Source organism: Centruroides vittatus, unplaced genomic scaffold, assembly GCF_030686945.1.
Source record: "Centruroides vittatus isolate TY-2023 unplaced genomic scaffold, ASM3068694v2 scaffold_752, whole genome shotgun sequence".
NCBI lineage: Eukaryota > Metazoa > Arthropoda > Arachnida > Scorpiones > Buthidae > Centruroides > Centruroides vittatus.
This window is the reverse complement of record NW_027122716.1, coordinates 1,307,716-1,335,234: the sequence shown is the minus strand read 5'-3', so window position 1 is coordinate 1,335,234 and position 27,519 is coordinate 1,307,716. Positions and strand designations below refer to the sequence as shown.

At 28.4% G+C, this 27,519-nt stretch overlaps 1 protein-coding gene across 1 annotated transcript in view; it reads right to left on the bottom strand.

Annotated features, from left to right (window-relative positions):
* LOC136989645 (potassium voltage-gated channel subfamily B member 1-like) overlaps positions 1 to 27,300 on the bottom strand; it is a 36,286-nt gene extending 8,986 nt beyond the window's left edge. The window contains 8 exon segments of the mRNA XM_067287864.1: positions 12 to 231; positions 340 to 1,017; positions 6,964 to 7,591; positions 8,636 to 8,938; positions 13,006 to 13,866; positions 16,531 to 16,557; positions 16,559 to 17,477; positions 27,130 to 27,300. Of these exon segments, the coding sequence (XP_067143965.1) occupies positions 53 to 231; positions 340 to 1,017; positions 6,964 to 7,591; positions 8,636 to 8,938; positions 13,006 to 13,866; positions 16,531 to 16,557; positions 16,559 to 17,314 (3,432 nt within the window). The 5' untranslated portion in view covers positions 17,315 to 17,477; positions 27,130 to 27,300 and the 3' untranslated portion in view covers positions 12 to 52.
* Positions 27,301 to 27,519: the final 219 nt, after the last annotated feature.

The window sequence follows — 27,519 nt, the reverse complement described above, 5'->3', positions numbered from 1 at the left end:
AAAATACTTACATATAATTTATACATGAAAGCTTGATTTTGTTGCTAATGGATTATGGTTGGATAGTTTGATTTTCATTAGATATAATATTTGTAACATCAGAATTTTGAGAAATCAAACAATCATTATCAATGCTTTTGAAGTTTTTACTTATACCATTAGAATTTTGGTCATAGCTCTCCATTAAAGTTTCTGTTGTGACATTTTTGGTTATAGTGTCTTTCAGATGTTCTAGAGATAAGAGAGTTGTCAATGATGATGATGATATAATAAGTAAAAATAATTCAATTTTGCTTTCAAAAGAACATAGATCATTTAAACTATTTTTGAAATACTTACCATATACATATTCTGTATTATTGCAATTAGAATTTGAAGATATGTCTCTATATGGTATTTCATCTGATTTCTGCAGCAGCTCATTTTCTTGAATACCAACTCCAATTGATCTGGTTGAACAGTTGGGTTCATTCTTATACACAGCAGAAGAAATATTAAAATCAGTTTTTGGCAAACTATTTAATTCTGAAGAAATGCAATCTGATGAATTTGGCAAATATAATGAATCTTTTGATGATAAATTATCTACTACAGATTTATCCTTTTCAGAACAATATTCATTATCTGAAATTCCAACAAATTTAATTGGTTGTGCATGGGGTTTAGTTCCAGTTTTGGGTCCAATTGCTTTCAATGGTTGTTTTGTCACATTAGAAAGAGTTACCGTTGGTGTTAAACAAGGTGCAGAACACAATGTTGAAACAGGAAGTATTGTTGATATGAGATCAGTATTAACTACAGTATTGCATGCTAAATTTGTTTCTTCATTGTTGTCCAAATAAATTTTCAAACTGTTATCTTCTATTAACTTCTCTGTTTCTTCTTTATGACAACTATCGTTTTTCTTTAAAATTGATTTCTTTCTCGAAATATCAGGGCTAGCTGAACCTTTCTTTCCTATTGCAGTAGTAGAATCAGTTGTATCCAGAAGTAAGGAACTTTTGTTTATATTTTTTCCTAAAATTTTGTAAATAAAATAAATTATTAATTCTATAACAATATATAAATATTATTATTTATTACTAAATTTACTAATTACTATAATTAAAATGACTAATATTACTAAATTTTTATAAGATTCATTGTTTTAAAAATAAAATTTTGTATATTTACCAGTGGCGTGCCATGACATTTGATGATAGGGAAGCTGTGTTTCTGTAAGAAGCCGACTTACAGGGGCAATCAATTAATTGCGCGTCAGGGCCCGTTCGTATTCGTTTGTTCGATAAGCCAGTAAAAACCGTATACTTCTTTAAATGTATTTTTAATAGATTATCTGACGTACTTAATAAATAACAGAGGTAATTATATTGAACTTTATTAGATTCAATAAATTTCCTATGCCCTCTAAATGCCAATTCTTGCTTTGAGAAAAAACATATAACATCTATTAATTTAGATATATCTATTAATCGTAATTATCTTGTTATAATTTTCAATATTTATTTTATATTGTCTACCAATGTTAAATTCTATTCCGCTTTGATTTCCAAATTGCTTCAATTTTACGAAAGAATTGTCTGTCATTCGTCATAAATTTTATCATCAAAATGTTGAAATTTTTTTGTTGACGTATTTATATTTAATTTAGGCACTGGTCTTTCTCTTTTAATAATGTTTTCTTTTTCATTATATGGTCTTGAGCCAAAACTTTTTTAAAATAAATTTTTGAATCACTAGCCACGATATAACGGCTAAAATTAAAATTATCAGAAAAAACTTACTTGGTAAAACAAAATGTGTGATGAATATACATACCTAGTACAAAAAATTCTTCAATTGTATGAATATACTTTTAAAGAAACTTATAATTAAATATAACTTTGTGAAGAAACGCACATCAAAATAACAAAATATTCTTTACTTTTTAAATCTTAAAACAATCCACTTAGTCAAATAGCTCCCTACGAGTGGCTAATGAATGGAATCAGAGACGGTCCAGGTAGGTGTGTGCGTGCCAAATCCCGAGGGTGCCGATACCAATCAATGTCAAATGCCTCTTTTGTCACTTCACTAGTATATATCAAAGGACGCGACAGGGTTGTTGTAGATTTTAAACGTTTCTCACCACAGCTGTAAAAATCTAAATATGTTAAACTTAACAGATTGTCCGTCGTTCGTTTTCTAACTAATTCGTTTTAGGACCAAGTGTTTTCGGAACTTTCCAAAATTTACAACTTTTCGGTCACTGTCATTGAACTGGAAAAATTTCTGTCTTTATTACATCTAATATTATGAAGAGATTAGACCCCACTGTACTCGACAAGAGATTGGTTCAGTTAAGCTTCTGTTTAAGTAAAATTTCGGCTCTTTCATCAGGGTTTTATTTATGTTTCTAATTCCCTAATCACTTAATTATTTAACTACTTCTTAAGTAGAAATAAGTTGAAACCAGTTACTTTGTACTTGAATATCTGTAGTCTTGGGAAAGAAGTGGAAAGAAATTTTTATGACAACCGATACATAAATTGTAAATTTAAGGAAAATAAATTCTAGAGCTTTTTTTGTACCATTGTACATTCATTAAATTTGGTTGTAAATGATGCTGCCAAAGTAACAGTTAATTTTTTAACACTGTACTAGAATTGTACGTGTTTTTTTCTGCATCCCTTTACAGATGGGACATACTATAATCGTAATATCACCGGTTTAACATTGAAATCCGTAAGTAATATAAGATGAGAGAGCAGAATAAATGCAGAATAAATATATCAAATATCTTAATGGATTTTTTTTAAACTCCTGTCAACTATACAAAACTATCATAAAAACATGCCAGTAAATTCCTATCGGTTGGGTTAAGTTATAAATCTAGTCTAGGGTGGGCAACCTTTTTATAACATGGGCCAGAATAAATTTTACATTTTTTCTGCGAGCCGTAGTAGTTAATTGATGCCTTCTTGTGACTTGTAATTTTTTTAGTCTGTAAATATGAAATAAATAAATAAAAAGTTAATTACTACATTTATTTCTCTTATCGTTTTCGAAAATTACAAAGAATTGGAAAAATAACTAATTAATAGTTATTTTTCCAATTTAATAATATATTAAAGATCTTGCGGGCCGGATAGAAACTTTTCATGAACTGTAGCTGGTCCACAGGCCGGGGGTTGCCCGCTGTTGATCTAGTCTATTCATGATTCACATAATCGGGCGAGGGCAGCCGAATATCTAGCAGGCAGGCGGCTAACAGCCCACAACCGGTCCGGGATATAAAATTAGATGCTTTAAGCATGTGTTGCTTCTACCTGCTAAACCGGGTGACGTTGGTGCTCTGTAAACCGCATGTGTCAATGCCTATATAATCTGGCTGATTGGAAACTGACCTGGTTTCGACACTCCTTCCGCCACTGAATTATTCAAATATATAATAGCAATCTTATCGTTTTTTTCACATGTAGTATAGAAATTTGTAAAAGATACATAATGCAGTTATAATAAAATATTAATTTTAATTAATGCAAAGTATGTTAAAATATGAAAATTTATATTTTATAAAATACAAGGGAAGGTCATTGGAAGGTGGAATCGGCGCTTCCATCGTTTCCAATGACGGCACGCCACTGATATTTACAATATTCTCAGTAATACCTGAGAACAGATATTTTAACATAATTACATAACTTTTTTAATTAAGTTATGAAACTAACAGTTAAATAACAAATAAATAAATACATGTCACTGATTGATAACATGTTAGAAAATGAAAAGAAAATACTATATGCTAAAAATATAATATAGTAACATCTTAATTTTTTTCGTCTGATGGTTGTTTTAATTTTAATTAATATTTGGAGACAAAGTTCGCCCATGCAGGGACCACCATTTATTAATTCTGTGTTCCCTGACAGGCAATACAATCTCAAATATTAATAGTAACATATGTTTAAAATGGAATTTAACAATATTGATCACAGCTTTCTATTTTGGCAGGTGTCCATTTTATAGAAGATAACATTCTGTTATGATTTTATTAATACAGAAAAAGAGAAAGGGAAAAAATGTTATATTAAAATTACATTTTACTGCTTCTCCTACAGTATGTATTTTATGTTTCAAAGACATATTGAAAAAAATCAAAATGTGTATGTGCTGCATAGAGAAAAATATCTCTGTAAAAACCCAGTAACCATAGAAAGTATTTTAATCATCCCTACTCTCTACAACATAGCAGTTAGTATTCAGTAAAGTGACCAAATCTTGAAAAGTAAAAAGCAGAATGTTAGGTCTGGCACTTCAATGTGACATCAAATGAGTCACGTGATCAATTTTGGTCAATGATTGTTGGTCAAGTAAATAATCTTTCAATGATCTCAAACATTGCAAAACAATGATTTTTCTACAAAATATGTAAAAATTTAAAAAGAAACAAGTATTGAAACCAATCTGGATATTCTGCAAAGCCAGATGAACAGGATTTGACTGTAGTTGCAGTTACTCTGATAAATTCAGCTTTATTCATATTATATTATACAATTGGATCTTTGTAAAAAGGACAGGAGAATTTGAGAATAGAGACAATGAAAAAAGTGGACAGATGAATTTGAGAATGGAGACAACAAAAGAGGTGGGATTGAAAAGAGAAGTTTCAGACCAAAACAGCTCAATTGACTGTCAGGGGGACTAGAAGAGTGAAGAGCTGTTTAGTTAGAATTCAAGATACTGGCTTTAAGTAAAAAATTTTATTATGTTCTATTCATAATGTATCTTTGTATGTGATTATTTTTTCTCAACTATGGTTTGTAAATTTTCTTTGTACACAATTATTTTATCTCAAAGAAATTTTATTATTGTATAATTAAACTTCTAAAGAATTTCTTAATCATTCATTGTTTTGTTTTTCTTTGCTTATCTCCAATAGTTTTTTTTTGGTCAGATGATTGCAATTCTGTGGAATAGGCCTCTTTCCACTCTGAGAGCACTAACAGGTCTATCTCCAATGGTTAAACAGACACTTCAGACTATTAAAGAACTAACATAACTAACTTATGATAAAGTTTCTCTCTGTCTTAAGCCCACCACAAACTAGGAAATGAAATGCCATTGCTTTTGACACAGGCAATTTTTATGGTCACATGGCTGTTCTCCTTAGATGATCTGGCAATGTTGCCACTTGTGATATCGCTTCTACGGAACCAAAAAACATTTCATCTACCCATCTAAGAATTACTGCACAGTAGTTCTTTTTTTTTTTTTTTGTCAAATAGCAACAACCTGCAACATTTGCTGATGTTAGAGTGGCTGCCTCCATTTGTTGTCTATTTGGCAGAAATTTAATAAATAAACAAAAAACGAAATCAGGAACCCAATACATTTATAAATTTCAATAAAATGAATGAAATAATTTATATTCTTACATCTATGAAAATCTATCAAACAGCTAACTGGGATTACAATGCTTCATAATCCCAGCATAGCAAATACATGACAAAGATCACTGCACAAACATGTGCCTTGTTTGTGGCCTTTACTGCACACTCTTTTCTCACAAACTTTCAAATGCTCATGAATGTCACTGATCATTACCCTAAAAATCCAACTTCTTGGATCTGAGAGGCATTGAATGGACTGCCTACTTTCCATCAAAGGGTATAACAGAGTGAGGTTGAGTCAATGACCAGGCAATTGATGGTTGACCGTGCAATATTCAAACGAATTTCACTCAATGTTACTTTCGACCAATTTTCTTTGATATTTTCTAGTTTGTGGTGAACATTACACTTACATATCAATCACAATCCAATTATTTTAATCTGTTCTTCTTCAGTGATGAATCAACCTTTTCTGTGTGCAGGAAAGGTAACAGACACTATTGCCACTGATTTGTAACAGTGAATCTATAAATGCTAGAAATGGCAATTGGAAATTTAAATCTGTCTATATTCTTGATCTTTTCATGCAAAATCTGCTTAACATGTTTTATAAAACATTTCATAGATAATATGATGATAAAAAGTTGTCATATCATTTCATTTATTTCTTTTAATTAATATTTTTTACAACAAATAGCATTGGTTGAAATAAATAATGTACGTAATAATGAATTTTTATCATTAAAGTAAATTAATTAATTACATTGCATTATAATGTTTTAATATACAAATGACTATTTGTTTAATATTACTTGATAAACTTTATATTTTATAAAGTTGTGTCATTTCAAAAATATTCATTTTATTTTTCTAGAGTAATTTTTCATATCAAATTTAACATTACAACTTTATTTTTAGTGATGAGGAAATTTTCCTAATAATGCATATTTCCAAAGTTCTCAGAAGGAAAATTCATATTCAAGCATTACTAACCAGATTTGTTGAGAACCTGTATGGGATCAGAAGTAAAATGGGCCCTTTTGCCTCTTAACAAATTCCTTTTGCCATTTTTTTTAAAAACATGTGAAATGCATAAAATATTTCTTTATTCATAAAAAGCAGTCTTAAAGATTATTTTCTGTTAGTAAAAGTAACATTAATTTTATAGAGGTAGTTATCCTAAGTTTTCTCTAGGCCGAGGGAAAAAGCCCCATTATAACTGCAACCATAGACTTGTACATCAAGAATTTTTCTCATTTTTAAGTGTAGCCTATGCATTGAAAAATAAGAAAATTCAAAAAATTGAATGTTAATATTTGACATTCTCAAATCTCATTGCAATTTGTTGTTGATTCACAGGAAGCTTTACAACTGATTATCAGAAGAATAACAGAGAAGAAAATGAAGTATAATATGGAAAACTATTGTAAATTATACATTTATCAAATTAACTTTTAAATTCTCTTCACATATTCTGAATTATTTGTGAAAATATGAATAATAAACAACTAATCTTCCAAATTATTTAAACTAAACATTTAATTTTTACTGTAAAATAATATCCTACATCAATTATAATTTTTCTGCTTACCTAAATAAGGAAACGAAACTTTTATTCCAACTTTTGATTTTCCACTACTTTGATGACTTCCAGTACTTCCAGTGAGAGAATCAGCAGATGATCCTAAACTACATGAAGGTGTACCTCTTCCATCAAACCTTGATCTAGATTTTAAATTTTGAAACAGCCATGGTCTCTTAAAAGAAAAAGCATTAAGCAATGGATTACGAATATCAGATGAGAGACGAGGTTTTGGTGTAATATTTAATGGTTTTCCATCATCTTGAGTTTGACATTCAGATGGTTCGTTGTCTTTATTTTTAAGTAAATTATTTTTATTAGCAATTTCAGGATTAAAAGATGTGTTTTTACTATTATACATTTTCTGAGATAAATCTTCAACATTAGAAACAGTGTAATTATTATTATCAAATGGATTTATGTAAACACTATTGTTGGATGTAAAAGTACCTGAAGGTTTTGACGTTTCATCTAAATAAAGATCACCTAATGATGCAAACTGATGAGTATTACAACTTAAATATGTGTCCGAACTTTCTTCACTCCCAATATCCCACTTATTTATTGTTTTCATTTCGATGTTAGTTTGTACATCAGCATAAGTTGGCAAATCTTGATCTATGAATTCTTTAACTTCCTAGAAATAAATTATTTGGAGTATTAATAAAAACTATAAAAAATTACAATAAATAGCAAAAAATAAATTTCATTTCCAGCATAGGTAATTTAATGTAAAAACTATCTAAATTTTTTCAAATTTCCTTATAAAATCTGTATAATAAATTTTTTTGCAATATTAAATTACCTATATTGAATATGATTTTTTGTTCAATAAAATTTAATGTAAATTCCAGTGATTAACTTATTGATAAATTTCATTAAAAAATAATGAAAATATATAAAATAATTATTATAAAATAAAAAATATTCAGGCTGTGTTATATGTATTCTTACATTCAATAATCTTTCCTTTACAAAAGCAATTTGATTAAAAATAAAATGAAAAATTAAAACAATAACTGAATTTAATTTTCACTTACTATATACCTTTTGACATAATTATTCCAAGAAATTATGATATTGGCCCAAATATAAGTCCACTCCCAATTTTGGAATCCTTATTTTTTGAAAAAATTAGGACCTGAATATAAGTTGACCTTTTATTATTAATTTTATTTGCATACAAAAAATTAGCAATTTGTATTAAAAGAATTTGGAAAGTCATTGAAACAATACTTCATCACATTCATATCTTCATCAAAACTTTCACTGATATTATTCCTCTTTCCTATTTCATTGCCACCATGATCCAAGTAGACACTTCCTTGAACAGTATATTATCAACTGTTCTGTATTTATTCTATGTAGTTATTCTAACTTTTTTTGAGAATATGTGGAATTCTGTTTATTTTTATCTATACAATTGATTATGAAAATCTGTCTCGTTAAACTAATTATGAAAAGAAAAAAATGTAATTGAAGTTTTTAGCAAGTTAATAAAGACAAATTTACCAACACTATCATAAAAGAGCAATATATAAAAATTTATATGAATTGATCCTATCTAGAATTTTCGGTGTTGTAATTTTCAAAATCTCTGAATAAAAATGTAAAAATTAAAATAACTTAATATACAAAAATAATTAAATACAAAGTTAAATTATTTTGAAGAAATACCTACTGTAGATACAAAGCCCTGTGAATAACTTGCTATGGAATTTGAACCTTCTAATTGATTATTTTTCATTCGATCAAGTGCTCCACAACTATCACTTCTTAAATTAGAAGACTTTGCATTTTGTAACTCTGAGATATCCAATAAATTATTAGAAATTGGATTTATAATGCCTGATGGTAATGACTGAGCTTGAGAATCTTTTCTCCAATTTGGACAACGTTCAATTATTGAAGAATCAATATTTTTGTAGCAAATTGCACCTGTGTTTATTTGTGAAGATTCATTTCCAACACTTACTGCATCAATCTGTAAAAATTAAATTAAGAAATATTAGGCTTAAATATGATTTTAATACTATATTTTATAAATACTATAGGGCACAAATAATGATTTTTAATTAAATCAAACCAATCTAATAGATTTAACAAAATTTAATTTTAATTGAAAATTTTTAGTTTATACAATTAAATACAATTATTAATTATTATTTTGCCAAACTAATCATTACATTCAGTTTAATTAATTGTGTCAAGCGATTGTAATAGGTATATTATGTAAAGTATCACATAAAAGGAAATAAAGTGTAAAATATAAAATACATTTACTATACAGAGCTTTACGACCAAGTTTCATTCCAACGACTATGTCGTTAAGCGAATTGATTGATAAGCAAGGAGCTTGTGCCGGGAATATAGAATTGTTGTAAAATTATACAAATTATGCAACAAACTTCAAATTTATTCATAAAAAGACTATTATAGTACACTATTAGCCTATTATAGTACACTTAGTGCACATGTCACCATTTGCCACTGATCGACACTCAAGCTGAGAAAGGGAATTCCCCGAATTGCAGGTCGAAACTCGATTGGTCGTAAGTGCAAGTGGTCGTTAAGCAGATAGGTCATAAAGTGAGGAGTACCTGTATTATATTAGTTAGGCTTGTTATATAATAAAATTGATCCTTCTTAGCTTTAATGAAAATTGAGATATGCAGCACAAATGCTATCTGCATTAGAATTGCTACATGTTTGAAAATTGATTAAGTACACAGAGCTATGAACCTAATACAGATAAAAGAATGTAAGTAATAGCACTGTACATTATTAGTAAAAAGTCATCCATTCATAGCTAATTTTAATTTATTACAATCAAAGTTGTAATCCAATACATTTATGAAATTCTCAAACACAAACTTATACAATACTTGGATTTTTCAACAGAAGCCTTACATATCAGTGATGACTGGAAGGAGAATAAGAAAAGAGTATCTATTATAATTTCCTTTTTCAAAGCTGGTATTTCACTGCAATATTTTATAATCCAAATTTAAAATAATTTAATTTGAAAAAGAGAGACTATCACAAATTAATTGTTGCAAACTGATTTTATTTAATCACGAAATGATAAAAATAGTTCCATACCACAACCTTTTCATTACTTGATAATAGGGTTAAATAAAATATGAGACTAAACACAAATACAGTAGAGCACCGAATATCCAAAACAATTTGGGACTGAGTTTGTTCTGATAACTGATCATTTACAAAAAAATATATTAAACACAAAACTGTACTGTATATATTTTGTATCACATATCTTACAAATACATACCTTACATAAAGTAGTACTTTAAAGTAGGCCTACAGTTTAGGTTGGCAGGGAGGGGGAAAGTGCTGCAGTGCCACAGCACTGCAGCACTTTCCCCCTCCCTGCCAACCTAAACTGGTAGAAATTTGAATTTGCTGATTGAAATGGTTGATTGATATTCAGATAATAGATGCCCTACTGTAATACTGGAACACGAGATGAAAATAATAGAAACATTCTACAAATCAGTTCTCTGATTTTTCCAAGACAAAGAAATCAAGTGCATGTTAGGATAAAATAAATACAGGAAGTGTACATATAAACACATATGGAATAAAACTGCATAAAATTAAAAACAAAGTTTAAATGTAAGTTGAAATAACTAAAGTTACATTCAGCTTAAATATTTTTAAATTAAAAATGTTATCAACAGTATTTTGAGATTCTAAAAATGTGTTATTAGTTATGAAATATTATAATTTTGAGAGAACAATATATAATAATCTTAATAATCTTTACATACATCAGTCAGGAACATCAATAAAAATTTTTCAAAATATTTTCACTTTCCTAACTCCTCACAATTACTGTTTTTTACATCCTCAGGTGTTAATAAGCTGGTCTAAAAATGAAAACAATGTGAAAAACTATAAATAATCATCATTTAAATGGTGTCATTTTTGAATTTTCAATTTAATAATTTTGATTGTGTAACAAAAAAGATAATTTCTGATTAAATTTTATCCAGTTTATTAATATTTTATAAGGGAGAATTAAAGATCAAATTTAATAAATTTATATTTTTGTAACAAATTAAAGAACATATAAAAAAAAATAAGTAAAACCAATTTTTCCCCTTTCAAAGTCATATAATTTTAGGGTTGTGGATTAATAACAAGATAAATTATTTTTATTTAATAAAATGTATTATTTTAAATTTTAATAATTCAGTGATTCTAAAAAGATAATCTTTCTCCTAATTAACAATTTTAATGAATTAAAAATTGAAAATAATAACTCATTAAAAAGAAATGTTCAATTAAAAAAGCTAAATAGATTAGTAAACATTTTCTGTAATTTAATCATTTTGCTTGTTTATAAAAATTGTACACACTCTTCTAAATGAATTTGGGTATTCAAGTAATAGCTGTGTATCCATGTACTCAATACCCAGATACAAAAATGGGCACCCAACACTCAGTGCCAGTGGCCAGTGATGGAATAATCCATGATGAACTAAAGCTCTACTTCCAGTATAATACGGAAAATACTTTGTTGCGTTTTTACTTAAGTTTTGTAAAAATTAAGATGAGTTATTGGTTATTTTATGATTTTTTCAAACTAATTAGATCAATGATAACTGACAGGCATTCTTATTCCTTTAGTGATCTGGAAAATGGGAGATAATTTCAAGTATGACAGATACCTCATAGAACCAAGTGAAAGTGAGATTCATAAACACTAGCAAATAATCAGTGCTTCTCAAACTTTCTGTGTCACAGACCAATGTTTTTTCACTTCAATCCATTGTGGACTAGCATTTTGTAAAATTAAATTAAAACAGTTATAAAAAGAAGAGAATGGAATTCAAATGTATTTTACATTTTTTTATTTTAATTTTTAGACTGATTAGTAAGAAAAATATAACAACAAAATTTGGTTCTAATCATTTTGAAAAAAAAGTGGGTTTATAGGCAGCTTTAAATTGCAAGTCCCCTGCATTAACTGTTTAAATAATAAAGAAAACAAAAGTTATAAAATATGTTTTTAAAATATGTTTTACAAATGTTTTTAAATAGTTTTATTAACATAATATATAAAATAATGAAATTTTAAGTGAAATCTCATTGTAGTTCAGTAATAAATTATTTGCATACCAGCTGGATCAGTGGTGGTCTGTGAACAGTTTATTACTGGGCTGTAATGACATTTCAGTAGCATTGGTATAAATCACAATGACAATAGATAATATAGAAGATATCCATTTACTTTAATAATTAAAATTAAAAAATTTGATAGTGTATATTTATAATTCAATGCTTCAATAAGACAATATTTTATTGGTTGATCATTAAATATTTAATTAAAAAAATGTTAATTATCACATAACATTTATACTGTATAATGAATGTCATAAAATTTATCATAATACTTTTAATTCTTCTAAAATTAGAAAAAAAATTTTTTTTACACTTAAACAAACTTTTTTACTATAAACTGTTTACATTTTTTTATTGCACAGTAATGAAAAGAGAATTTATCCATTTTCTCTAGAATGAGGCAACAGCAAAATTCCTACTCAAAAGCAACAGCAGCATTAAACTTATTAAATGAGAAAAAACAAGTGTGTGTGTGTATTAAAAATTCAAAGTAAAAATGTGGATTTCATTCTTTTAACAAATATAATTTTTAATCATGATAAAAAATAGATGTTTGTATTTCTCATATATTGGATATGAATACACTATGTACTGTATTTAAATATTTCCAATTTTAGATTTGTATCTGGATATATTACTGGTCGAGAACCACTTTATTCTATCTTCAGTTATGTACAGTACATTTTGAGAAATTGAGCTTGAAAGTTAAAAACACTGCTGAACGAATTCACATAGTACAAATTGTTCTTGTTACAATAGTACAATATGCAAAAATGGAGATAGAGTAAGTGGTTCTCAGCAAGCAATATATTGCGAGTATGATAAATTTAAAAATTTTTCTATTATGCAATAAAAAGAAATAACAATCAAAATTTTATGATAAGTATAAAATACAAAACTAACCTGACTAGGATTTTGTCCTGATTCCATTAGAACATCAATGAAATCCATACTCTTTGCAAAAGCATCTCGCAAATTTACATGATGAAATGAAACAATGCTACCTTCTCGTTTTGCACGTTCTAGTGCTTCTTTTCGTTTTAAAGCCTTCTCTCGTCTCATTTGATTCTTATAAAACTCAGAAAAATTGTTGACAATGATAGGAATAGGCAGTGCAATAACCAACACACCACAGATACAACACAAAGTACCTATCACTTTTCCCAGTGGTGTGGTAGGGTAAATATCACCGTATCCAACTGTCGTCATTGTGATACTTGCCCACCAGAATGTTTCTGGGATACTTGTAAATTTCGTCGAGTGCTCATCCTTCTCAGCAAAATACGCAAGACTTGAAAATATCATGATACCAATTGCTAAAAATAACATTAATAAACCTAATTCTTTGTAACTGTTTCTTAATGTAAAACCTAAACTTTGAAGACCAGTAGAATGCCTGGCTAATTTCAAGATTCGGAGTATTCTCATTATTCTAAATACTTGTACTAAACGTCGAACATCATACAATGAATCTCCTTGTCTGTTTGATTCAATTAAAAATAAAGAAACAAAATAAGGCAAAATAGCTAGAAGATCAATTGTGTTTAGTACACCTTTGAAAAATTTCCATTTATTTGGAGATGAAATAAAACGAAGTAAATATTCAAGTGTAAACCAAGTTATGCAGACAGCTTCTACCACAGCAAGATTGTGATTATCCACAGGATGACCATCTTTGTCTTTTTCTTGTAACTGGGGCAAGGTGTTAAGTGTCAATGCAATCGTTGATAGAATAACGAACAAAATTGACAGAACACCAACAACCTGTAAGATAGAAGCTAAAACTGTGGATGATGTTTGCGAAAAAGTTAATAAAACCTAAATTTTAAATATATTTGCATAATAGTAATATATCAATGAAATACATGCAACAAAATAACTTTTAATGCAATAAATACATAGCAAAAAATAAAATAAAAAATAACAATACAAAAATAAAAATATAAAACCAAAAACATCTTTTATGCTTTTACATCTTTGTTTCGTAGCAGAAGTTCTTCTCCAGACAATTTATCATTTTTCTTATCACTTCATAGCAGAAATATTCATGCAATTGTGACACAAGTGCAAGAATTTATCCACAGATGTTAGTGAACAACAGCGTGCAGTGAAAGCTTACACATGCATATCTGGCAGCACTGTGAAATGCGGTTGTTCACTGCCCAATCCTATCAAAGTCACAAACATCAGGCCTTGAAACATGGAGGACAGACAAAAAAAGCAAAACATGAGAAAGCATTATTAGCAAATACTTTGCAAAACACAAATTTATTCATTTTAATTAAAGTATAAATATATTTTTATATGAGTTTGTCAAAAAATGAAGAAAATTATTTTAATTATTTTTAATTAAATAAATAAATACAAATTTATTGACAAAAAATTTATTAGAATAAAAAAGTTACATATTACTTAATTTTGTAACAAATCTGAAGCATGATATATTAAAAAAAACTTCTGATGTTAAAATCAAGATTTAAATCATTAAAATGAGTATTTAATAAATTGGAAATAAAATAACATTTTGTTAGAATGTTAATTTAACTCTTTTCATTTTGAATTATATCAAACTAGTTTGTCTATGTATATAAAAATTATGAAAAACAATCTTTGAATGATAATTAATGATTTAATGACGAATTATTTAATGATTATAAGATTGATCAATAAAATGGTACTAAATGGAGAACAGTGTAATTGCTCCACATCTTCCAACTGACACACCTCTATGACACACCCATACAGAGAAAGATGAAGATTGGAACATAAATAACTAAGATAATAATAATATTGTAATTCAACAATTGACGAAATGTTATTCAGATATAAACTGGATATAAAATAACTAAAAGAAAAATGGTAAAGAATGAATTAAAAGCAAGGAAATATTTAAAATTAGTTATATGTAAAAATATATAATTTTTTTAATGAAAATGATAATCAAATATCTTTTTAAAAAATATGATAAACTGTAAATGTATTATTGAACGTAAGTTACATTTGTAAACTGAAAAAGAATTATGTGATAGGGAATAAAAATGCATTTTTTAAACAACATATAAATTATGAAAACATTCTTCCTGATCTAATCTAATATTAAAAGAACTTATTGATCCTATAGCAATCTCATAGTAAAATTTTAAAATATATTAGAATAAATAATATCTACTTTTTCTTCAAAATAATGACAAACTCATACAACTATATTTTTTGCATTTGTAATAATATTCATTACTATTAACTAATTAATTTTTCAATAATTTTAAATTATATTAATATTATACAATTATTTTTGTTGAATATTTCACTAAAATAGTTTACTTATTTAAATAACTTATGTATAAATAATCTATTTTCTATATATTTAATCATAAATGTATCAATTGTATTGTGTAATACATACAAAATGGAATAAAATTTATAATTATATGTTCAATTCATATGTCTTAACAATATAACAAATCACTAAATTAGAAGAAAACAGCTATTACTGTATACTTTACATTTCACAATCCACATTAAGTGTTGTCAAAACAAACTATATTATTTATGTTAAATCAAAACACACAACCAATATTCATTAGACACCAAAACGGTTTTCATTATACACCCATAATTTAATACTATTTTTCAAGCTACATTAATACACAATAAGACAAGTACTATAAACACAAATACATAAATAAGCATTATTAATATTTTGCCAGATATAATGTTTTCTGATTATATGGACTATGATTCTTTCATTTTGTATGTATTGACTAAATTATGTATATTACTTAACATAATCATATTAGCATAGACATTAGAATATGTTAAAATAAATTATTAAGTATTGATACTTTTATATTAATTATTTTTAGAATTAGAAAAAATCTAGATGAATTCTTCTGCATTTCTGTTTATAAATAACTTGGAAAATTCATTTCCCAAGACTATAAAAGAAACTGACAAACAGACTAAGTGTAATAACTAATGTTTTAAATTTTCAGAAAATAATTTTTTATTAATTAAAATATTAACTAATAATTTTTTAATAAACATAATAAATTATCAGTTTGTATTGCAATCAATGAATCTATATTTAATTTACACATAACTCAAAGTAAAAAATATAAAATACAATATTAATGAAGATATTGACTAACAAATTATTATTAAAAAAATCTATGGTAAATTACCATAAATATAAATAAAATATTATGTCTTTTAATACTTTTGTTGCACATAATGCTGTGTATTATTGTTTCTCTTGATCAAATTGTCATAAAAGTGTACTGTTGCCTGTATCATGGATTTCAGAAATATAAGCTCTTTTAAAAAGAAAATTATTAACAAAGTAGAAACTTAAGTCTTATTATTTTATTGCATTCATTACAAATTATATCTATTATTGATCATCTTATTTATATTTAATTACATACTCACTCTTGCTGCAAGGGATGAGGTTGGCTTTTTCTAACAAATCCCAAAGAAACTTACGATATGGCGAGCACCTCCCATATCCAAAAAATTCTTCATCTCTTTCTAACAAAGATTCTGCTTCTTTTCTCATCTCTTCATGAACATGTTCTTTCCTCTGATGATATTTATGTTGACAACATGATTCTAAATATAATTCATCAATACCCCAATATTCTAAATCATCACTAAATGCTAAAACACACATTTCTTCAACTAAATGAAGTTTTCCAGTACGAAAAAAATTTAAAACAGCACCAAATGATTTGGGATGACGATCAAAAAAATATTCATTGTCAACTAAACTGTAGTCATCACATATCTCCATGATTGCTTCATGTGTATTGCACTCTCTCAAACGTCCTAGTCGAGTATGCGGTAATCTTTCTAATGTACACCATAACACCTCATGTTTTGTTCCACCAACATTTATAATTACTCTTTTATTCAGAGCTTTATTTCGCATAATCATGAAAGGTTCTGGAGGAGGTGAAGACAAAGGGCGAGAGGGTATATTTTCCACATTTGTTAAAAAATGTGGTAATGGTGTTACTTTTGAAATGGCTGTTCCATGTGATCCTTGTGTTAGTGGAAGTACAGGAATAATTAAGGGAGATGTAACTTGTGGTGTCATATTTAATGAAGGTCGTCTTTCGGGGCTTTGAACAACTAATGTTTGCTGTGAACTGGGTTTGAAGGTAAAAATAGCAGATCTTGCTTTTTCTAATTTATTAGAATTTGTCATCTGCATTGCAACTTTATCACCAAAACTATAGAGAAAAACTTTGAAGTTATATTATATCTAAACTGTAAAAAAACCATTCAACTATACAAAGTTATAAATTATTTTAAAATTTTTCATTTGGGGGATGTTTTACAAATGTCTTCCAAAATAGTCATGTTTCTGTTAGGATCTGTAAAAGAAATTAAAAATGCATACTTAACAATTAAAATAACTTAAATTTTAAACAGCCTAAAAAATTAATATAAAAATTATTAAACAGACTATCCCTATTATAAACTTGATGTACAAAATATTTCATATTTCAAAGCAGATTTAAATGAAAAGTCTACATATATTTCATTACAATGGAAATGGCCTCAATTCATAAAAAATTATTATGGGTCAAAGATCATAATTATTCATGTTACGTGAAAGTCATTGCCTTGTTCAATGAGTCATTAGAAAATTGTATTTATAAAGCCTAATATGTGCAATAATACAGATGATAGCAGTTGATATCACACTTTATAGTGGTGTTACCACCTGTCCAGTTTTCACCCGGACAGTCCAGGAATTGACTCACTGTCCGAGTGAACTATTAATTTCATCCGGGAATTTCGTAGAAATTGTAAAATTACGATGAAACAAAGTTCTTGCAAATATTTTTATAAATTTACACCATTTGAACAGCTAAAGACCGCCCTCATTGAAACTCATCTGCCATTCCGCCATGCTACTCTGTTTACGCTGACGTGTGATGCACAACCTGCCTCTCAACCTTTTTTTTTTTTTTGCTTTTCTTTTTTTTTTTTTTCTTGTACTGTATGGAGCTAAATTATCTGTTCTTTCTTTCTTAATTTAGGTTACATACGTTACTCCTATGCAAGTCCCTAGTCCCTAGTCGTAACTGATTTAGAACGGCATGCACATTATTCTTTGCATTGTAAAATGACATTGCGCATGCGTCAGGAACTTCCATTCGAACAAACCTGACCTGCCGTCCGGGTCAGCGATTTTGTAAAGGTGGTAACACTATTTTATAGTGTAAGAAAAATTAATTTTTCAAGTACAGTAAATTGAGTGATCAAACAAAAACAGGATATGCAAGAAACAATATAAGATTTGTAGGAAATGAGAGTTGGTGGCACCTGACTGACACATTACATGTTACCAATGCCAAAATGTAGTGTTAGCTTATTATTATTAAATTAAATTTTGTAATAAATGAACTAAAGAACAGCAAAATTTCATAGTAAAAAGTTACATTATAAAAATTTACTGAAAATTAAGGCATTGGTTTATATAAATATAAACATCTGTTAACCTAATTTTCAGATTAATGCCAAACAATTACTAGAGTAACCAGTAAGGTTATATCTAAATTAATAGTTCTAGAAGCAAAGATTGGATGAAGATCCAGGTAACTGGCAATGCATCTGCATGGTAAACAAGAGTTGTGGGTTAAATTCCTGTTTTAGGCCAATTCTTTTCTTCCAAAACTCTCTAAATTAATTATTAAAATATTAATTTAATTATAATTATTAAATTTATGAAGAGATTGCACCTAATGCCTATCTTTAGGCCAAATTAGACTACTTTGCATTTAATTAGTAATTAGTAGCATTATTATAGGTGAATATATTCCTGAAATTATATGGGTTTATGCAAAAATATTCCAAACCTTCTCTGTAAACAAATCTTTGTAGGCAAAGTTTTTAATTAATGAGTGACTATCTGCAAAGTCCATGTGTAACAAAATTTTCTGATGAAAGACTTCAAGACACATTCAGTCTGCTTAGAAGTAAATCCAATGATATCTTTAAAGCATTTATCTAGAAAGAACTTGATAAATCTTATGATTCAGTTTATATGACTATGAAATAAATCAAACTTAGAATAGTCTTATGGGTCATAGAGGGGTAAATATTTTTATTTAATTAAGTTTCAAATGCTATCTTTTGGGCCCATAGTAAATAAATATTCAACATTAAAAAGTTTCTTGTAACACACAGTAGGGCAGTAATAAGAATGGTATCATTAAATTTAAATTTATCTTTGTATACTAGTACATTTATCAATTAACAGGACTTATTATACTGGAAAATTATGGATGCAGATATTTAGTCTTACAGATCAGAAATAATATTTTTTGTTTAGTTCACCTGAACACATACAAGTCCGAAACACAAGCTTAAAGTGTATGTCCCTCCTCAGCAGGCATTCAAAAAGCACTTTCTATAATTAACAATTAAAATGTTTGTAACAAAAAACATTTTAATTGTTAATTATAGAAAGTGCTTTTTGAATGCCTGCTGAGGAGGGACATACAAGTCCGAAACACAAGCTTAAAGGGTATGTGTTCAGGTGAACTAAATAAAAAATATTATTTCTGATCTGTAAGACTAAATATCTGCATCCATAATTTTCTAGTATAATAAGTCCTGTTAATTGATAAATGTACTAGTATACAAAGATAAATTTAAGTTATGATAAAGGACACAAAGGCATAATAATTAAAGGTATCATTAAATTCCTCATGCAACTTCCTTCTTGTAAATCCTGTTTTTGTTTGATTACCTAAAAAACATTAGAACCTTGTTTTAATGGATCACTCAGGCTGCTGAAAATCATCTGCTCTTCCAAGAATCCATTACATCATGAACAACAGATTTCATTCCAGGAAAATATCCATTATTTGAAAAATTTCTATTTTTTAACCCCATACTTGAAATTATTCACTCTCTTGAGATCTCCATCATTTATAAAAACATGTATGTTACAAGACCATACATTATGCCATACGTGCATATGATAAAACTGATGAAAACTGTACATACAGTAAGTGCAAAAAGAAGCACAGTACATATGCTCATTAGCACTTCACTTACTTTCATGATTTGTTAAAAAACTTGCCCATCTTAGTTTGTTTTGATGCTACTTTTCTGCCTATTGAATACAGCAACCTCTTGACATATATATGCCTGCTATGCCATGTACAACATGTTCATTTATGCTGAAACTCATCAGGAAGGGCTTCACAATTTGGAAAGACTTGATAGTCTCATTAAATTTCATGACTGTAATAGGCCTAGCATCAGAATATTCACTAGGGAGCTCCTCAAACATATCAGCCTGATGACTCCTTCATACAATTCTTTAATTGTATATATTCCAGATGTAACAAGTTCATCATTAAACTCTACAAATTCCTGGAAACACCCAACCAAATGTTGAAAAAATGCAAAGTTTACAATAGATGGAACTAGAGAAAAAAATCTATTATTCTGAGAAATCTTGTTCTGCAATCTGTTAAAATGAAATTCTACTAAAAACACAAAAATGCTTTACTAACAAGTCTAAAAAAGAATCAATCTGTATTATAAATATTAATGTGAAGTAAGATAATGTGGATAGCAAATGTGTGAGATGTTCCATATAATAGACATATAAATGATTGGAATTGGGTATGCTATGGATTATCTAATTTCATATGCAAGTTACTTTTTATATACAAGGACAAGTCAAAAAAGAGTAAGAATGACTATTACTCAAACAATGTATTAAACAGCATCTAGGTTGAAATAGTCTTTATTTTTTTAAGTAGTCCCTATCAAGTTGTATGCACTTAATTCAATGTATCTGCCAGTCCTGGAAGACATGCTGGAATCCATCTTTTAACATCAGCTTCAGAACCGTTGATGAGCTGAAATGCTGACCCTGTAGCTCAGATTTCAGATGAGGGGGAAAAGTCACACAGAGCAAAGTCTGGGCTGTACTGTGATAGTCATGCGAATGTACAATAGTCCACAAGAGGTAGTATACAAAAAATAACAACAATAATTTATTTTTTTCATGTGATTAGCAATACACAGGATTCTTTTGTATTCTAATTCTTAATGTTATACAATATCCAAAACTGGGACGAGGAATCGAGCGAATACAGAACAAAAGAATGTGCTCGCGACAAATAAGAAAAGATGGACTTGTAATCTTACGAATAACTTACACTAAATTATAAACTAAAAAGGAAAGGAAGAATAGGAAGAAGTTTTAGTATGATAGAGGTGGTTATAAGGAATACCTGGGTTCTCTGTTTGGTATTGACACTCTTCTGGTGGGGAACAACGCTAAATTGTTTCTCCCTGATCTTTTTTGGATCTCTTCGAAGATTCTCCTTATACGAGGGACGTTGTCTCTCTCTTTACGTTAGTGGGGGTCCTTTCTCTTTCTGTAGGCCACCTTCGTCTCCCTTTGTCCTTCTAGACGACGAGCAGGAGCACTGAGAGTCCGATCCAAGAATGAACCTTCTTATCGTTCTAGCAGCCTCAGGAACTTCACTTCCCATTGTTAACATGGTTTGTGGAAAGGGTTACCCCACCCACAGGAAGAAATGTTAATAGAAAATTCGAGAAAACAAAAAGAAAAACAAAGAAGAAAGAAAACTTAAAACTAAATTTATATCTAATATATATATAATATGGTATATTGCCACAGTACAGAGGGTATGGCATACATTCAATGTTTGAATGTTTACTATATATTTCCTGCAGCCAAAAAAGGCAAAGTTATTCAATCTGTGGTAAAGGTAATGGTGATTTCCATCTTCAACTACAATGGAATGGTTTATCAACATGAAATGTCCCTGCATAAAACAGTTACTGGGCAGTGTCACTTAACAATTTTGAAGTTCTTGGCCAAACACATCTGACAAAACAAGCCCTGAGCAACTTGTCCAACTAGTTGGCACCTACACCATCATAATGCAAGCCCTCATGTTGCCAATGTTATTGCTCAACATTTGACCTGACAAAACATTGACTGTGGCTAAACCCTCTACAGCTCTGTAAGACTTTTTCTTCTTCCCTCATCTGAAATTGGAGCTACAAAGCTAGTGTTCTGGCTCATCAATGGTCATTCTGAAGATGTCAAAAGACAGGTTCCAGTATGTTCAGCATGTCTTCTAGGACTGTCAGACATGTTGGGCCAAGTGCATACAACTAGACAGAGATTACTTCATAAGAGGCCATATCAACCTAAGTCCTGCCTCAGTGGCTTGCCATGACATTTGATGATAAAAAAGCTGCGTTTGCATAAAAATTTTAAACAAATACCGGAAATGACAAAAATTAACAGTTTGTTTATTTTAATTCTAAAATAGATACATTGACATGAAACAAAGATATAAGAACTTCTTTTTTTTATTTTTTATAAACTAACTGTATTTGGCAATTTTTTCTGCAAAGTCATTAATTACTTTATTATAAAAATCACTTGTCGTTGATTCCATCAAAGTACTTAAAAGCTTTTTTCCATTGAAAGCAACACTAGTGACAACAATCTTTCCTCTGATTGAGTGTTCCTTGCCAATGTATGAATTTGCTTCATGGTTGAAAAACTGCATTCAACAGATGTGTTTTTCAACCGTGAAGCGAATTCATACATTGGCAAGGAACAGCTCATAGATGGTACTGTAAAAATTAATATTAAATCACATAATTCTTTTAGTACATCTTCATTCAGATCGTCATTAATTATAATATTTTTATGTCTAAGAATGACTTGCCAATATAGTCTGGACATGAATATAAATGTTGCAATTCACTATGTAATTTAAATAAATCAAAAAATTTTCCAAAAATTTACTTAAGGAATTAAAACTTGCTTCGGAAAATTGTTTTTCATAATATTTAAAATTATTAACATCTAAAAGTGATAAAAATTCTAAAAATTTTATGTCCGAAAATCTGTCAATATAATTATAATTAAATATAGGTTTGTAAAGAAATGTACATAAAAATAACATAAAATCTTCTTTACTTTTTAAATCTTAAAACAATCCACTTAGTCAAATAGCTCTCTATGAGTGGCTAATGGATGGAATCATTGGAAGCATTATATGATATTTTGGTGTGTAGCATCCACAAGCTAAACTGCAAGAGGTTGGTGCTCTATAAAGCACATGCGCAAATGTGTTAATCTGGCTGCTCTACATGATTCAGATATTTTTGCTGTGGGAAGCTGTCCCATATTTGACAATACAGTGCTTCCATTGGGAATATACATATACAAATTTAAATTTCATATTTATAAAGAGATCAGACCAGTGGTCCTTTACACTTTTTGATCACTAGTCTGATCTCCTTGTTATTCTTGTGTGTTTTTGCAAAGCCGAATAGTCAGCGAAGCCATTACCGCATTCTTTCCTTTTCTCAAAGGATCCCATATCACAGGTACAGATGTACCCAGATTATTTGGCTTTGCAAAAACACATAAGAATAACAAGGAGATCAGACTGGTGGTCAAAAAGTGTAAAGGACTGACATATAAACTGAGAAGTGCCTGCATAGATAGTTATCAGAGCAGATAGAGAATAACCATTTTATTACAAGGAACCTGCTAAACTTAGTAAATGAACTCCAAACCGTATCTTTAATGGATAAAGAGATTGGTTCAACGATGGAATTTGAAAATCTATATCCATCAATAAAACTGGATTCATGTTATCATGCGTTAATTGACACCTTACGCATATTAAACCCAGACGTGGTGGCTTCCCTGAGGATATGGAGCTGCTTGCAGACTTGATATGTTTCCAATCATTCTTCAGCTTTGAAGGCAAGATATATAATTGAAGGAAAGGAGTGCTTATGGGAAGCCTGATGTTAGGGTTACTCTGCAAGTTGGTTCTATGTAAATTAGAACAAATTACTATTAGGAATTTTAGAGAGGATATAATCTTATACAAAAGATATGTAGATGATGTATCCATTTTATGGAGGAATGACATAAGAATACAACATTTTTTGAATGAGATAAATTCTAACAAAGATGATTTAAAACTAAAATTAGAGCAACTTAGTGCAACAGAAGTGCAGTTTTTAGACATTAGCATTACATTTGAAAACAGTTCCTTAAGCACAAAGGTATATATCAAGCCCACCCACGACCCACTATACATTCCTTCCTCATCCAATGATCCTCACACGTATAAGATATCGACATTTAGAGCTCTTATTAGAAGGGCATTTAATTATTGCTCCAATGTGTATGACAGGTGGGAAGAATTAAATAGGATCAGAACCGTTGCTAGATCCTTGGGATTTAGAGCAAAAATCATTGAGGAGTTAATAAGATCATATTCGGATCCTAATAAAAAGAAGATAAAAGAGAATATGAACAAAGAACTTACTAAATTCACATACAACAGAAGAATGTCCAATATCATGAAGGAAATTGCCAACTACAAGAATACAAGATTAATATACAAACAGATTCCCATAGTTTATAGTCTTCATAGAAACGACAAGGATAATATCAAGGAGGAACAATCTGGTGTGTACAGGATACCATATAAAAATGATCAACTAGACACGAACAAAGAATATATACCGTATTTTACGGACTTAAGACGCACTTTTATTTTCGAAAAATTGCCTCCAAAATTCAGGAGCGTCTTATAGTCTGTAGCGTCTTATAGGTATTTTTTTTTTTTTAAATTGCTTAAAAATTAAGGTGCGTCTTATAGTCCGTAAAATACGGTAGGTGTCATCACCAGGAATTTGAGCAAAAGGCTTAAAGAGCATGTATACAATATAAATAAAGGGCACTATAATATGGCATATCCAGAGTAGCACAAACAGAAGGTTTGGTTGTTGAATGGAATGAGGCTAGGATTGTTAGACAAGTGCACTCACCATTTTTAGCAATGGCTGTAGAAAAAATTTGAAATATATAGATCCAGTCTTACTGGCAAATGTTTGAACCACAAAGAAACCACAAGTTTACCATTGGCATGGAAATATATGATCAATAATAACCCAGTATAATATAATATATAACACGTGCTCGGTCAATATAATTAAGTATATTGTGTTGATATAGTTGTATTTTTTGTTTATTTTATTTTACTTTACTTGAATACATGTATTTTAATTAGTTCAATTTAACATTTTTATATATATTTGTTATTTAAACTAATTGTTCGAACAGATATGAAATTTGAATTCCAATACAAAAAAATGTTCCAGAAAAATTCAAAGTACCTAACAATGACCTGTAGATCAGGTTGAAAACATTTGTAAGACAATAAATATTGATTCTCAGAAGTGTAAGTTGTGTGTCAAAGTATTCAAAGAATCGAAGTGTATATTGAATTTGACTATACTGAAAATTTTCATATGCCATATTTATACATTAAATAAGTTTAATTTAATAAATTAGCTGAAAAAATTTTTATATATGTGTAGTAACAATTAAAACTATATTTCATATAAGAATCAAAATATTTCATTATTTCTGATTAATACTCCTGCTTAACACTTTCCATGCATATCACTTATTGTTTGCTTGGAAAGCTGATTTACAGGCTAATAATCATTTTCATCTTCAAGTTAATCTGTGTAGAAACAAGCACAGGTACTTATGCTTATATGTATTATTATTTTATTTATTCAAATAAGTGCTTGTTTTTACAAAGCATTTATTCTTTAAATGTCATGCTGCTCGAATCTAGTATTTTCCTGAAAACTTGACCCCTGATTTTGATATGATTGTATAATAAAGTTAATCATTCAACTTCTATATTACCATGTTTTAAGCTAAACAACAACTACAAAGATGCTTTATTTTTGTTTATTGATTAACATTACTGAATTAACATTAGTGTTAATTTCCTGCAAAACAACAATATTTTTGTTACATTTATATTTTTTATAAATTTTTATTTTATTGATCTATCTGAAACATGGATCATATTTGAATGTATGTCATATTAGAGCAAATATACTAAATAGTCAATGCAAGCAAATAGGAACAAATGGTAAAATGAATATTAATCTGTAAAAAAAACTTCCTAGGCAAGCATAAAATAGGATTATGAGTTACATTTTTTGTTCTATAATCCATTACAATGCAATTTCCAATTTAAATATTTCAATTTTTGCACTAAGCAGATGATGAGGAATAATTAATGAAATAAACAGTTTGATTAAATAAATTTAAAAGTCATTTATCCTAATAATGTAGACTTTACATTTTTAACCTATTTTTGTCATCATACTCTAAATGTATAGTTTTCAAATAGATATTAATGCATTCAAGGAATATTTCTTAAACTGTAAATTATACACAAACAAAGCTAAATTATCTTGAGACATTCTAAATAATTTATTTACAAATTTCAGCACTTTTATTATTTTAAAGCAATGAATTTAATAAATTATTTACAGGCATTTTGTGTTGAATTTCGTATGTTTTATGATATATCCCCCCCAATTTTACCGGGATTATTTCACACAGAAACTTTAAATTCAATAATATTCAGAGAATAATCTAAAATTTATTGAAACAACACAAAACTAATAATATTAGAACATTTTACTTCGTGTTGCTGCACTTCCTTTAAACGGGATCAAACTAGAATTACTATTTTATTTATGTTTTTTCTTTACAGATTTAAATTTATCATTAAATTATTATAACTGTAAAAAAATATAATACAATAAATTAGCCTTCAGAATGTATTATATAATACATAATACATTTTTAAAAAATTTAAATTTTAAATATAAAGCGATACATTATATTTAAAATTATTTTTTTTTTTCCTCTCTCTCTTACGGCAAAACTCACAAGAATATTTATAAAATAATCAATTTCAATTTATTTAAAATTTGAAATCATTCATTGTTACGTCATCAATGTTTACATTTTGAAAAGTGATTTGTCACATTAAATAATAATATATTAAAAAAAATTAAAATAAAAAAATAAAAAAATAAAAAGCGATTGGAATAAAAATAAAAGTATTGATTTTTGCTAGCTGTCAAATGTCAAAATTTTACCTTTCTCGTTGTTGTCGAATGAAAGACGATTTTATAATAATTAATCATTCCTCATTGTTTTCGATACCGTATAATAAATAAACAAAATATAAACACTTGGAGATAATACGCTACAACTGAAAACGTTCATTCTAGGCTACAGGTTGTGTACCTAACTGAACACTTCCCACACTTTCTATCAACAGATGGAGCTGAGATTTGTGCAACGCCATCTTCCGTGCAGAATTCTATTGATTTATGATTTATTTTAAGAAGAAGAAAAAAAAAAAAATGAAAAATATCTATTATATAAATTTTATAAAAATTAAGAAAAAGAAATTATTAAATAATGTATATTTAGATTTTATATATCTTACATGATATAAATTTAATAAATAAATAAATATATAT